This window comes from Oncorhynchus nerka, linkage group LG5 (assembly GCF_034236695.1).
Source record: "Oncorhynchus nerka isolate Pitt River linkage group LG5, Oner_Uvic_2.0, whole genome shotgun sequence".
Classification (NCBI taxonomy): domain Eukaryota; kingdom Metazoa; phylum Chordata; class Actinopteri; order Salmoniformes; family Salmonidae; genus Oncorhynchus; species Oncorhynchus nerka.
In genome coordinates this window covers 49,182,883-49,197,088 of record NC_088400.1, presented here as the reverse complement: position 1 = coordinate 49,197,088, position 14,206 = coordinate 49,182,883, and the positions used below count along the sequence as shown (strand labels likewise).

Genomic DNA, 14,206 nt, shown 5'->3' with positions numbered 1-14,206 from the left:
TACACGTATCCGTCCTTCTACGCTCATTGCACATTTCAAAAACAAAGACGAGACAGCTAGCGCTGACAGTCTGTGGCGCTAACAGTCTGTGGCTACAATGCTGCTAGCGGTACGCGGTCTATTCAGACCCGTGGATCCAATGACCACCCTTTTGATAACTTATATCTTTTTTTCAGAGAAACAAAGCAGGTTTGGCTGCATGTACTGGAGCCTCACCGAGGGCAGTGAGGTGGGCCGGCTAGGTGGGCCGGCTTCTCCTGGCACTGAAGAAGGTGGCACTGCGGTGCTTGTGCCACCCTGTGCCAAAGTTGTCATGGCTGTTAATGGGCTCGCCCTGGGGGAGGGGCTATGTGTGGGTGGGGGAGTGGCCACACATGGGGGTGTGTCAGAAGGGTCAGAGGAGGCTGTAGGCGTGGCAGTGGAAGGGTAGAACCGTACAGGGGAGGTTCTTCCGTCTCTCTCTGGAGTGGTGACCTCATCGTTTCCCATGTCGCCGTTCACTTGCAGCAAGCCGTCCACCTGAGTACACAGACTTAAGACTTAAAGAACACAAACATGCATACAGCACATGCATACATACGTGGACACACATGAACACATGCACACTCCACAAAGATGCATTTCAATCTAAAAATCAAACACTAAAACCCCATTTTAGAGACACTGTGACTGCACCCTCACCCCAAAAATATCCATCAGACAGTAACGCAAGAACAGTCAACTGGGGTGAAACATCCCAAATACCACATTCCACAGCAATGACCGCAATATGACCAGACAGTTCTATTCCAGACCAGCAGTTGCCCCATGTTGTAAATAAAACCATAACTCATGTATGTTAACTATGGCCTATTAGCTGTTCAGCTAGCTCCTGATAACACGCTGGGACTGAATGAAAGGCTGTAATGTATGTGTGAGGAGCGCCGAGTGCTAACTCCAGACGCACAGGGGGGGGTTGTTGAATGGAGGGGGGACTCACTACCCACAATCCCCCCCCTCAGTCTGTGTGCCCCTCTTTGTCTGCCTGGAGACCCACTTCATATTGAGAGGGCCTACTTGTCAACTTTTTAAGTCAATACGGAACAGAGCCCCCCCCCCCCATTCAGGCGGAGGCTCCACTCAGCTCCAAATAAGACATTCCAGCCACTAAAGGGGAAAGAACTGGCTCCCCGGTTTGTCCCCGTAATAACCGAAACCCAATCGCCATGGTGTCTGTCTGCTATTCCAATGTAAATGCCAAGATCAGGGACTATTTCATATAATACATGTCGGTGTACCCTGCGAATACTAGGCTGAACAAAACGTTCCAACTACTTCAGGGGACGTTAGTATCTAAGTATCTGTTTAGTATCGTAACACTTCAGGAAAGCTGCCCTGATTTGTCACGGGAGTGCAAAACAACCCCACGACACCCTGGTAATTTGAACCCTGGCCCACACACCATTTTATAGAAAAATTACACTAGTGATAACACTGATAAAACCCTTGCTCCATTAGCTTGCCTTTTGTGCCTCACCTTGCCTGGCTTGGGTCCCGCCAGCATCTGCGTGCCCTTGGATTGGATGTAAGGCTTGGGCGTCAGCAAAGGAACAGATTTAGGCGAGGCAGCCTGGATAGAGGGGCTTCGTTCAGGCGTGTGTGACTGAATCTGGGGGCGATGAGACTGACCCTGGGGGAACCCCGCAACTTGGGCCTCGACGGTAGCGGTAAACTTGGGCGCCGGGAGCGACTGCTGCCTCAGGTACTTCAGAGGACCATTTGGATCTTCTTCCGGGGAGGTTGAGTTGGGAGAACGGAAGCTGGGGGTGAGGGGGAGAAGTGTGCTGGTGGCAGTGGTGGGATCTTCAGAGACGCTCCTGTCCAGCAGCTTGGGCAATTGCAGGCGCTCCAGCACCGCTTCACTGATGGTGAAGCGCTGGGCGTAGCGGTGGAGGACCAACGCTGCCTCCTCAGGGGTGCGGGCCGACTGGTAGGCCTTGCGGAGCTCGTTCTCACGACGTTCCCTAGGGAAGGAGGAGGACAAGGTGAGACAGGGCCATGTGACTGTTGTTGAAACATTTCTGTACATTGCTACTGATCTCCTGATGCAGTTAAAAGCTATTTTTAAAAAGCCAGGATGCGATAAGAAACAACAGGCTAGGATATAAGAAACATGAGAGTAGGTATAGGGCAATACTGTACATTGAGGCAACCAACCATATGGAAAGCAGGGTTTGACCTAAAATGGCCTTGTGACCTACTTCTCCTCCACGATCTCCCGGTAGGTCTTGATACTCTTCCTCCTCTGAGAAATGGCCCCTCCCTCGCCCGTCATCAGCTTCTCCATCATCTTCCTCTCCTCCTCCTTCTTGATCAGGTCCTGGGAGACGCTTCTCCTGCGACTCTTCCACCGGGCTAGGTCCTAACACACAGACACGTCAGTGTATGAGTGCATGAACGTGTGAGTGAGTGTGCGTAAGTGTATTAGTATGTGTGTGTGTGTGAGTGTGTGTGTGTGTGTGTATGTGTTTTTGTGTGTGAGTGCTTACGTCCTGCCAGTGGTCCTCTTCCTCCTTCATCATGTTGTACTGGTTGTGCATGAGCTCGTGGCGCACCTGGCTGTGGTGCGGCAAGCTGGCGTCCTCCTCACAGCGCACGTCAATCATACTTACACTCCTGAGAAAAAGAAAGGAGAGGAAAGAGACATGAGAGGGGGGAGGAGTTCTAAAGAGATTTACTAGGAGAAGAGTCACACATTCGGTATGGACAAATATGTGTTTTTATTTCCAGGCACATAAGATGTTTTCTGGAGCTCTGGAGTTGTCGTGGTTCAGCCAGGAAAGGTCGAGGTCAAACAGGCTGGACGGTCAAACGCTTCACGGATACAACTTCTATAGGTACTGAAGTGGTCCACCCAAAAGGAACCCAAAAGGAACTCATTATTACTCTGACAATACATCTCATTGCACGACCACAAATATTATACTACAGGATATTATTGTTCTGTATCCATTAGTTTGTATCATAGTGTGAACCACACAAAACAGAAGGCACCAGAGATAATGTGAATAAAGGCAGATTATAACCACAAGTAAGCAACATGCCATCAAAAGGTCATGCAGTGAGGTCATACATTTTTGTTGTTGTTTTGGCTCTGTACTCCAGCACCTTTTGGATTTGAAATGATACAATGTCTATGAGGTTTAAAGTGCAGACTCTCAGCTTTAAAGCGGCAATATGCAACTTTTGGGGGCTACCCGGCCAAATTCACATAGAAATGTGTGTTATAGATCTGTCATCCTCATTGAAAGCAAGTCTAAGTAGCTGTAGATATGTTCTATGTGCACTATGCAGAACTAGCTCTGGCATTTTTCCTGGTTGCTAAAATTCTAATGGTTCGCCTACTTTCAGTTTATGTGAAAAAACAAGTAAGTATAGAGTAGAGAATCATCTAAACCACTGTGAAATATATTTTCCATAAGCAAAAAGCTTGAAGTTTGAAGCTGGTGTGCAATACTGAATGTTAAAAATGCAAAAATGAAACACAAGAACGGGAAGCATAGAAATAGCCCACATAGAACTGATCTACCACTTCTTAGACTTGCTATCAATGAGAATGACAGATCTATAAGTCATATTTCTATGTGAATATGTGAAAAAAAAGTGTGAACCACTGCATTTAACCATGGCAAGGTGACTGGGAATATGGCCGAATACAAACAGTGTAGTTATTCCCTCCGTAAGACAATCAAACAGGCAAAACATCAGTACAGAGACAAAGTGGAGTTGCCAAGGACTGTGGGCTCTCCTTCTCCATGGCTGACGTGAGTAAGGCTGCTGGCCCAGACGGCATCCCTAGCCGCGTCCTCAGAGCATGCGCAGACCAGCTGCCTGGTGTGTTTACGGACATATTCGATATCTCCCTATCCCAGTCTGCTGTCCCCACTTGCTTCAAGATGTCCACCATTGTTCCTGTCGCAAGAAAGCAAAGGTAACTGAACTAAGTGTCTATCGCCCCATACCACTCACTTCTGTCATCATGAAGTGCTTTGAGAGGCTAGTTAAGGATCATATCACCTGTACCTTACCTGACACCCTAGACCCACTTCAATTTGCTTACCTCCCCAATAGATCCACAGATGATGCAATCGTCATCGCACTGCACACCGCCCTATCCTATCTGGACAAAAGGAATACTACATAGAATGCTGTTTTTTTTAACCTTTATTTAACCAGGCAAGTCAGTTAAGAACAAATTCTTATTTTCAATGACGGCCTAGGAACAGTGGGTTTACTGCCTGTTCAGGGGCAGAACGACAGATTTGTACCTTGTCAGCGCAGGGGTTTGAACTTGCAACCTCCCGGTTACTAGTCCAATGCTCTAACCACTAGGCTACCCTGCCGCCCCATTGACTATAGCTCAGCAATCAACACCATAGTACCCGCCAAGCTCATCATTAAGCTCTAGGCCGTGGGTCTGAACCCCGCCCTGTGCAACAGGGTCCTGGACTTCCTGATGGGCCACCCACAGGTGGTGAAGGTAGGAAACAACACCACTTTGCTGATCTTCAACACAGGGACCCCACAGGTGCATGCTCAGCCCCCTCCTGTACTCCCTGTTCACCCATGACTGCGTGGCCACTCATCAAGTTTGGTGGTGCCAGGAAAATAACCTCTCCCTCAACGTCAACAAAACAAAGGAGCTGATCGTGGGCTTCAGGAAACAGCAGACGGAGCACGCCCCTATCCACATCGACAGGACCGCAGTGGAGAAGGTGGAAAGCCTCAAGTTCCTTTGCGTACACATCACTGACGATTTGAAACGGTCCACCCACACAGACAGTGTGGGGAAGAAGATGCAACAGTGCCTCTTCAACCTCAGGAGGTTGAAGAAATTTGGCTTGGCCCCTAAAACCCTCACAAACTTTACAGATGCACAATTGAGCGCATCCTGTCGCGCTGTATCACTGCCTGGAACGGCAACTGCACTGCCCGCAACCGGAGGGCTCTCCAGAGGGTGGTGTGGTCTGCTCAACTCAACACCGGGGGAAAACTACCTGCCCTCCAGGACACCTACAGCACCCGATGTCACAGGAAGGCCAAAAAGATCATCAAGGACATCATCTACCCTAGTCATGGCCTGTTCACCCCGCTATCATCCAGAAGGCGAGGTCAGTACAGGTGCATCAAAGCTGGGACAGAGAGACTGAAAAACAGCTTTAATCTCAAGGCCATCAGACTGTTAAATAGCCACCACTAGCCGGCTCCCACCCGGTTACATAACCCTGCACCTTAGAGGCTGCTGCCCTATATGCATAGACTTGGAATCACTGGCCACTTTAATAATGTTTAAATAATGTCTACATACTGCTTTACTCATCTCATATGTATATACTGTATTCTATTGTACTGTATTTTAGTCACTCTGACATTGCTCAATCTAATATTTATATCTTTCTTCATTCCATTATTTTAACTTTTAGATTAGTGTGTATTGTTGTGAACTGTTAGATACTGCTGCACTGTTGGAGCATCTGCTAAATATGTGTATGTGACCAATACAATTAGATTTTATTTGATTTGAATACAATCTTTCTGGTTATGGAAAGTATATTATTACCCAGTGGTTTAGATGTTACAATGATTATCTACACTATACTTGCTTGTTCTCTCACATAAACTAAAATCAGGCAAACTATTAGAATATTAGCAACCAGGAAATGGCGGAGCGATTCCTTGCATAGTGGATCTTTAATATGAGGGTATTTTTAAAAATCCATATCGATTGAACCGTATAGAAATTACAACACTTTTTGTACAAAGTATTGGTATAAATGCACTTTGTTTTGGTTGAAACACAACCAAAACAAACAGCAAATGCATCTAACACATTTGTAGTGTCACAAGGTACATACACTGTTCAAAAAAAATAAAGGGAACACTTAAACAACACAAGTAACTCCAAGTCAATCACACTTGAAATCAAACTGTCCACTTAGGAAGCAACACTGATTGACAATACATTTCACATGCTGTTGTGCAAATGGAATAGACAGCAGGTGGAAATGATAGGCAATTAGCAAGACAACCCCAATAAAGGAGTGGTTCTGCAGGTGGTGACCACAGACCACTTCTCAGTTCCTATGCTTCCTGGCTGATGTTTTGGTCACTTTTGAATGCTGGCGGTGCTTTCACTCTAGTGGTAGCATGAGACGGAGTCTACAACCCACACAAGTGGCTCAGGTAGTGCAGCTCATCCAGGATGGCACATCAATGCGAGCTGTGGCAAGAAGGTTTGCTGTGTCTGTCAGCGTAGTGTCCAGAGCATGGAGGCGCTACCAGGAGACGCGGAGGAGGCCGTAGGAGGGAAACAACCCAGCAACAGGACCGCTACCTCGGCCTTTGTGCAAGGAGGTGCACTGCCAGAACCCTGCAAAATGACCTCCAGCAGGCCACAAATGTGCATGTGTCTGCTCAAACGGTCAGAAACAGACTCCATGAGGGTGGTATGAGGGCCCGACGTCCACAGATGGGGGTTGTGCTTACAGCCCAACACCGTGCAGGACGTTTGGCATTTGCCAGAGAACACCAAGATTGGCAAATTCGCCACTGGCACCCTGTGCTCTTCACAGATGAAAGCAGGTTCACACTGAGCACGTGACAGATGTGACTGGAGTCTGGAGACGCTGTGGAGAACGTTCTGCTGCCTGCAACATCCTCCAGCATGACCGGTTTGGCGGTGGGTCAGTCATGGTGTGGGGTGGCATTTATTTGGGGGGCCACACAGCACTCCATGTGCTCGCCAGAGGTAGCCTGACTGCCATTAGGTATCGAGATGAGATCCTCAGACCCCTTGTGAGACCATATGCTGGTGTGGTTGGTCCTGGGTTCCTCCTAATGCAAGACAATGCTAGACCTCATGTGGCTGGAGTGTGTCAGCAGTTCCTGCAAGAGGAAGGCATTGATGCTATGGACTGGCCCGCCCGTTCCCCAGACCTGAATCCAATTGAGCACATTTGGGACATCATGTCTCGCTCCATCCACCAACGCCACGTTGCACCACAGACTGTCCAGGAGTTGGCGGATGCTTTAGTCCAGGTCTGGGAGGAGATCCCTCAAGAGACCATCCGCCACCTCATCAGGAGCATGCCCAGGCGTTGTAGGGAGGTCATACAGGCACGTGGAGGCCACACACACTACTGAGCCTCATTTGGACTTGTTTTAAGGACATTACATCAAAGTTGGATCAGCCTGTAGTGTGGTTTTCCACTTTAATTTTGAGTGTGACTCCAAATCCAGACCTCCATGGGTTGATACATTTTTGTGTGATTTTGTTGTCAGCACATTCAACTATGTAAAGAAAAAAGTATTTAATAAGAATATTTCATTCATTCAGATCTAGGATGTGTTATTTTAGTGTTCCCTTTATTTTTTTGAGCAGCGTATATAGTCATTGCGAATATGGGACCAAATACCTACATTTTTACTACTTTAATGCACATAAGTGAATTTGTCCCAATACTTTTGGTCCCCTAAAATGGGGGAGCTATGTACAAAAAGTGCTGTGATTTCATTGTATCATTTCAAATCCAAAGTCCTGGATAGAGAGACAAAACAACAATAAAAATGTTCACTGCCCCAATACTATTGGTGCTCATTGTATACACAGTATAGAAGCCTATCTATTTATTTTTATTTTATTTTTTATTTTACCTTTATTTTACCAGGCAAGTCAGTTAAGAACAAATTCTTATTTTCAATGACGGCCTAGGAACAGTGGGTTAACTGCCTGTTCAGGGGCAGAACTACAGATTTTGTACCTTGTCAGCTCGGGGATTTGAACTTGCAACCTTTCGGTTACTAGTCCAATGCTCTAACCACAGAATAGCACAGAGTATCAAAGTCATACTCTGCAAGTATTTGACCCAGGTCTTATTTTGAGAACCACAGTGAGAGCCTCATACAGTGGCGTTACAGTGATGGTCCATGTCCTTATGTGTGAGTGTATGCGACATGCATCATATGGTGAGCTCTCTCGTCTCTCTAGACATCCATGTTGCCTCCCACCATTTCCTAATGTTCCCGCTTCACACGTCTGTACGTAACAGTACGTCAGTTTGGCATAGAGGACCTAAGTTCTCTGCCTATGTCACTAACTTACCCACTTGAATAAAATACAAAATAGTAACTAGCAGGATGGAGATCAAGGAGGTTGTTTTTAGCGAGTGCATTTCACAAGTGGCTCGTTTGTGTCTGCAAACTTTGGTTTCAAATCACAATGTTCTGGCATGTCTGCTTTGTGATTTTTTGGGGGAGAGTTGTGTGTCTGAAGTTGTCTGTCTTTTTTTTTTTTACCCTTAGCGAAGTCGCCAAAAGAGTCACTGAAAACGGACCCTAGTCACTGCTGTTGCCTAGGGTCGGGTTTGCGAGACTATGAGCTCTCCACAAGACACAGGGGAGCGATAGAGGCACATCCCATTCCACATTAGACCCTTGAAGGATAGAAGAGACAAAGTGACTCGGTGAGGCACGTGTCGAGTTCCAACGCTTGCTTTTGTGTGTGCGAGCGTGAGGCACGCAGATAACCCGAAGCTGGTTAGAAACACATTTGAAAGTCAACCGCTAGTCCCGCTCCACGTCTCGTATATCTGAACGGATCGGATGGGTGCAATATGGTTACAAGTCCAGTAAGGTCAGAGTTTCCACCATATTGCTTAAACCTATCAGGTCCTTACAGATCTACTAGAAATGTCTAGAGGTTGCGCTCTAGGGATCTGTGCATACTAAGCAGGTGTGGTTTAGCAGGGCAGGCATGTGTTTCCGATGGGTAACAAAGAACCACTTACTCTGGGTCATCTGATACACTAGCAGCTCTGTGACTGAATCTACGAAAGCAGAGACATGGAGAGAGAGCACAAACACCAATGAACAAACACACAATTACAACACAATGCAATATATACAGACACGAGCCCACAACTACACAATGCAATATATACAGACATGAGAATAGTATAACAAAAAAAAGTGTGATGGAATATAGGGGGGGGGGCTTAATGTACTTGTGTGGGTTACCGTTGACAACAGTATGAGTTCTTAGAAAACGAGCGTGCATGCTTAATGAGATACTGGAGGTTTAATGTTATTTAAAAGTCAGTAATTGCTGTCTTAAATGGCAAAACATTTAAGACAACAAGATCTGCGGATCCAAGTTAATAAAAAGTGTCCATTTGAACACAAGGTGGCGATCTAGTCAAAAATACAGCCAGCTGAGTACTTGGGAGAAAAACCACTGAATTCACTGCACTAATATAGGCCTCTACAGCATATTGTGTGGCGCAGATGGAAATGATCTCATGGCGCAGTCTAAAACAAAACTATCAATCAAAGCATGCATCTTTTATTAGCCTGCTCATAACCCATCTTCAAAGCTGGGGTTCGTCAACTTTTGCGACCACGATACCCAAATAGGCGGTTTTGGGCTAACCGGGTTTGGGATTAAATTCTAGGGTCACAGAGAGCTTTTAAAGCTGGATTTCTGATGTTGGGAAGGGTGTGAGTGAAAATGTGGCTTGTGGTCCTATTAAGACTGGCCACAAGAAAGCAGGAGACCCAGTGAAGAGAGGTCTTATGAAATGGAAAGCAAATATATTGTTTAATGGGCTGTATGTATTTGTCATGTCTGCCATACAGAGAGCGAAAAGACATTTTCTACTACTACCAGTGTCGTTTTTGAGGGAGTTGCTTCAAACAGTGTGTTTTGGAAAAGGTCAATGTCAAAGGTCATCATGCAAGGTTATTAAAAGGTCACATCTATGACAGGTCACTGTCATGTCTTGCTCACATGCTCAAAAATATAAAAACCCGAATGAACAAATCAAATACTAAAAAGAAAGTATTAGCTTCCATGCATCCAAAAGCAACTCTTCATTCAGACTTTAAACTCTGCTTTAAACTCTGCTCGGGTCAAAGCAGCTGAAATTATCTAATTCTGCCACTTGCGAAAGGTCATGCAATCTTCACATATGCCATCCAGAGGTGTGCATCACTGCTCGAGGTCACAGCCGCATGCTTACGAAGCAGGATTTCTAAATGTCTTCTGAAAGATCATGGGTAATGTAGTTCCCAGTATCTGATCTGTGTAGGCCGGGAGAAACCCAATAAGTTATGGCCATTAAGGTGTGATGCTCCTCTCTTAGACAACAGAGAATTTCGTATCGGTCACTCAATCCTAGTCAATGGACGACAGGCTCACATTGGCTGGAGGTCATCGTCAAGCCAAGATGGACGTCTCGCCACCGCCGGTTTGTCGCCCTCGCTACCTTCAACCTCCGACTTGCCCATGCAACCCTGGCAGGCGACCATCAGTGTGGTGGTTAACCTGGCTGCAGGAACGGGCAGGAACTGGCTTGGACCGGTAGTGCTGCTGTGTTTTGGCGAGGTAAGGGCGTGGCGAGCCCACATGTCGTTGTTCCTCCCGGTGTCTGTCGCCAGGGATATAGCCAACCCCACCTTCTTTGGACCTGCCTCCTCCCTGTCCATCAGGGGAGGGGAAGGGAACTTCCTGGTTGTTTCCGGGCTGGCCCCGGCGCTGGGGGGGCTCGTCACGATGATGGAGGTCGTCATGGGGCTGGTTGTCAGGGACGACAGGCGGTATAGTTCCTCGGAGCATGAGCGGGCGGGGGTACTGCTGAGAGAGTGGTTTGGTTAGCATTGACCAAGGTTGTAATTAAGGAAGGCCATTTGACATTATTTCACTATTCAAATAATATCATTACATTTTTGGGGATATCTGGATATTCAAAGTTATTTTAAAACAGCAGAATGTTGCTTTTCTCCTTAGTTTTTGGCTAAAAAGAACAGTGAAAGAGATATCTGATTTTCGCCATGATAGAACTGATTCTGTTACAAAAAGGTTTTCTGGTGAGTGTTTTGCATTGATCTGTGTCAGGTTTTGTGGAAACTCTGTTTGGTGTGTGTCTGTAATTGATATCTGAAGTGGGGAAAATAGCATCCCGATGGGCAGACCAGAGCTCTAAATGCGCAGCAGTAGCTCAACACAGTACATTCAAAGTTTGTTTAATCAAATTAAGTATTGCAAATGTCATTGTATATTCTTGTAGGTAACAATGTCACAAGGATTGTGTAATTTAATTTATGTCAAAACAGGCCTAGCATTTATTTCTCTCCACAAATGAACACGCACTCAAGTAATCAAAGATATTGCTTAGATATCCGGATATTCGATTAACCGTGCCTATCCCTGGTCATAATATAAAGACCTTGGCATTGTCTCGGAACTCACCCCACTGGGCACAGATGTCAGTTCAACATCTAGTTTTGATTTACATTTGGTTGATTTGCCAACATAAGTTGCCAACCTCGATTCAACGTGAAATCAACAAAAAATGGCACCATGTCATTGGATTTAGGTTCAAAGTTGGGTGAAAATGACGTGGAAACAATGTTGATTCAAACAGTTTTTGCCCAGTGAGACATTAGATGTGGAACATAGGTTTGTGAACAAAAGCAGAAAAAAACAGTATTGACTCACAAAGAAAGTATTGGCTATATCTAAGCTGCTCTGGTAAACCCCAAAGATACATTCTAAGGACCACATGAGTGATTACTCACGAAACCTAGGCCAAAAACACCATGATTTGGGGGATTTTCACAAAATGTAATCTATAGAACAGTCCTTAAAAAAATTACAAATTAGGGAGTGGTTCAGCTTTAATATTTCAAGTAGATTGTGGCTTCTATTAATGTAAATGTCTGCAGAATTTCCAATCCACCATATATATATATATATATTATTTTTTTCTCTCCAAGTTGTCACGCCTTGGTCATTGTATTTTGTGTTTTTGTTATATGTTTGGGTAGGCCAGGGTGTGACATGGGTTTATATGTTGTTTTCGTATTGGGGTTTGTATAGTTGGGATCGCGGCTGTTTAGGGGTGTGTCTAGTTATGCTTGGCTGCCTGAGGCGGTTCTCAATCAGAGTCAGGTGCTTGTCGTTGTCTCTGATTGAGAACCGTATTTAGACAGCCTCAGTTTCGCTTTGTATTTTGTGGGTGTTTGTCCCTGTCTCTGTGTTGTAGTCACCAGATAGGCTGTATTAGGTTTCTCGTTCCGTTTGTTGTTTTTGTAATTCTGAGTTATTTCATGTACCTTTTCATTCATTAAAGTCATGAGTAACCTACACGCTGCATTTCGGTCCGACTCTCTTTCTACAAACGAAGAACGCCGTTACACAAGTAGTATATATATTTGTAATATAGACTGCTCAAAAAAATTAAGTGAACACTAAAATAACACATCCTAGATCTGAATGAATGAAATATTCTTATTAAATACTTTTTTCTTGACATAGTTGAATGTGCTGACAACAAAATCACACACAAATTATCAATGGAAATCAAATTTATCAACCCATGGAGGTCTGGATTTGGAGTCACACTCAAAATTAAAGTAGAAAACCACACTACAGGCTGATCCAACTTTGATGTAATGTCCTTCAAACAAGTCAAAACGAGGCTCAGTAGTGTGTGTGTGGCCTCCACGTGCCTGTATGACCTCCCTACAACACCGGGGCATGCTCCTGATGAGGTGGCGGATGGTCTCCTGAGGGATCTCCTCCCAGACCTGGACAAAAGCATCCGCCAACTCCTGGACAGTCTGTGGTGGATGGAGCGAGACATGATGTCCCAGATGTGCTCAATTGGATTCAGGTCTAGGGAACGAGCGGGCCAGTCCATAGCATCAATGCCTTCCTCTTGCAGGAACTGCTGACACACTCCAGCCACATGAGGTCTAGCATTGTCTTGCATTAGGAGGAACCCAGGGCCAACCGCACCAGCATATGGTCTCACAAGGGGTCTGAGGATCTCATCTCGGTACCTAATGGCAGTCAGGCTACCTCTGGCGAGCACATGGAGGGCTGTGCGGCCCCCCAAAGAAATGCCACCCCACACCATGACTGACCCACCGCCAAGCCGGTCATGCTGGAGGATGTTGCAGGCAGCAGAACGTTCTCCACGGCGTCTCCAGACTCTGTCATGTCTGTCACATGTGCTCAGTGTGAACCTGCTTTCATCTGTGAAGAGCACAGTGCGCCAGTGGCGAATTTGCCAATCTTGGTGTTCTCTGGCAAATGCCAAACGTCCTGCACGGTGTTGGGCTGTAAGCACAACCCCCACCTGTGGACGTCGGGCCCTCATACCACCCTCATGGAGTCTGTTTCTGACTGTTTGAGCAGACACATGCACATTTGTGGCCTGCTGGAGGTCATTTTGCAGGGTTCTGGCAGTGCTCCTCCTTGCACAAAGGCGGAGGTAGCGGTCCTGTTGCTGGGTTGTTGCCCTCCTATGACCTCCTCCACGTCTCCTGGTAGCGCCTCCAGCCATTACATTGTGTTGTTTAAGTGTTCCCTTTATTTTTTTGAGCAGTGTATATATATATATTCCTTCATTACTTTCCCTAAACCTACCACCCCTCCCCTAATTGTAGTAAACTAATGGACACCAACCCTTAGGCTTCTACTTCCAGCTTATACATACTATATACATTTTACGGACACAGCATACTTTACATTAGTCATCTTTTGTTTGTTTCTACTCCCATCCTTCAGATATCTTCAACCTCTCTCTTCTATCTCTATACACCATCCAGTTTTGAGTTGTATTTGCCATATACAGTGGCAAGAAAAAATATGTGAACCCTTTGGAATTATCTGGATTTCTGCATAAATTGGTCATAAAATTAGATCTGATCTTCATCTAAGTCACAACAATAGACAAACAATAGTATTCCCCCCCTTCTTTGTCACATCACATCTGATTGGCTCAAACGCATTAAGAAGGAAATAAATTCCACAAATGAACTTTTGACAAGGCACACCTGTTAATTGAAATGCATTCCAGGTGACTACATCATGAAGCTGGTTGAGAGAATGCCAAGAGTGTGCAAAGCTGTGACCAAGGCAAAGGGTGGCTATTTGAAGAATCTCAAATCTAAAATATATTTTGATTTGTTTAACACTTTTTTTGGTTACTATATGATTCCATGTGCGTTATTTCATAGTTTTGATGTCTTCACTATTATTCTACAATAGTAAAAATAAAGAAAAACCCTTGAATGAGTAGGTGTTCTAAAACCTTTGACCAGTTTGTGTATGTCAATAGATCTGCCAGAAACACATAGGGAGACTCGTCCAAAATAAAGAAGA

At 45.4% G+C, this 14,206-nt stretch overlaps 1 protein-coding gene across 9 annotated transcripts in view; it reads right to left on the bottom strand.

The window, feature by feature from the left end:
- Positions 1–14,206, bottom strand: part of LOC115129568 (LIM and calponin homology domains-containing protein 1-like) — a 164,538-nt gene that overhangs the window by 14,822 nt on the left and 135,510 nt on the right. For 6 of the 9 annotated variants that reach the window (XM_029660072.2, XM_029660073.2, XM_029660076.2 and 3 more), the window contains 6 exons: positions 10,235–10,666; positions 8,826–8,864; positions 2,529–2,655; positions 2,241–2,401; positions 1,517–2,003; positions 217–519 (listed from right to left, as the gene is read on the bottom strand). In XM_029660072.2, the coding sequence (XP_029515932.2) occupies positions 217–519; positions 1,517–2,003; positions 2,241–2,401; positions 2,529–2,655; positions 8,826–8,864; positions 10,235–10,666 (1,549 nt within the window). The remainder of the gene's footprint in view (positions 1–216; positions 520–1,516; positions 2,004–2,240; positions 2,402–2,528; positions 2,656–8,825; positions 8,865–10,234; positions 10,667–14,206) is intronic. The other 3 variants (XM_029660081.2, XM_029660083.2, XM_029660084.2) reach the window with 3 other exon arrangements.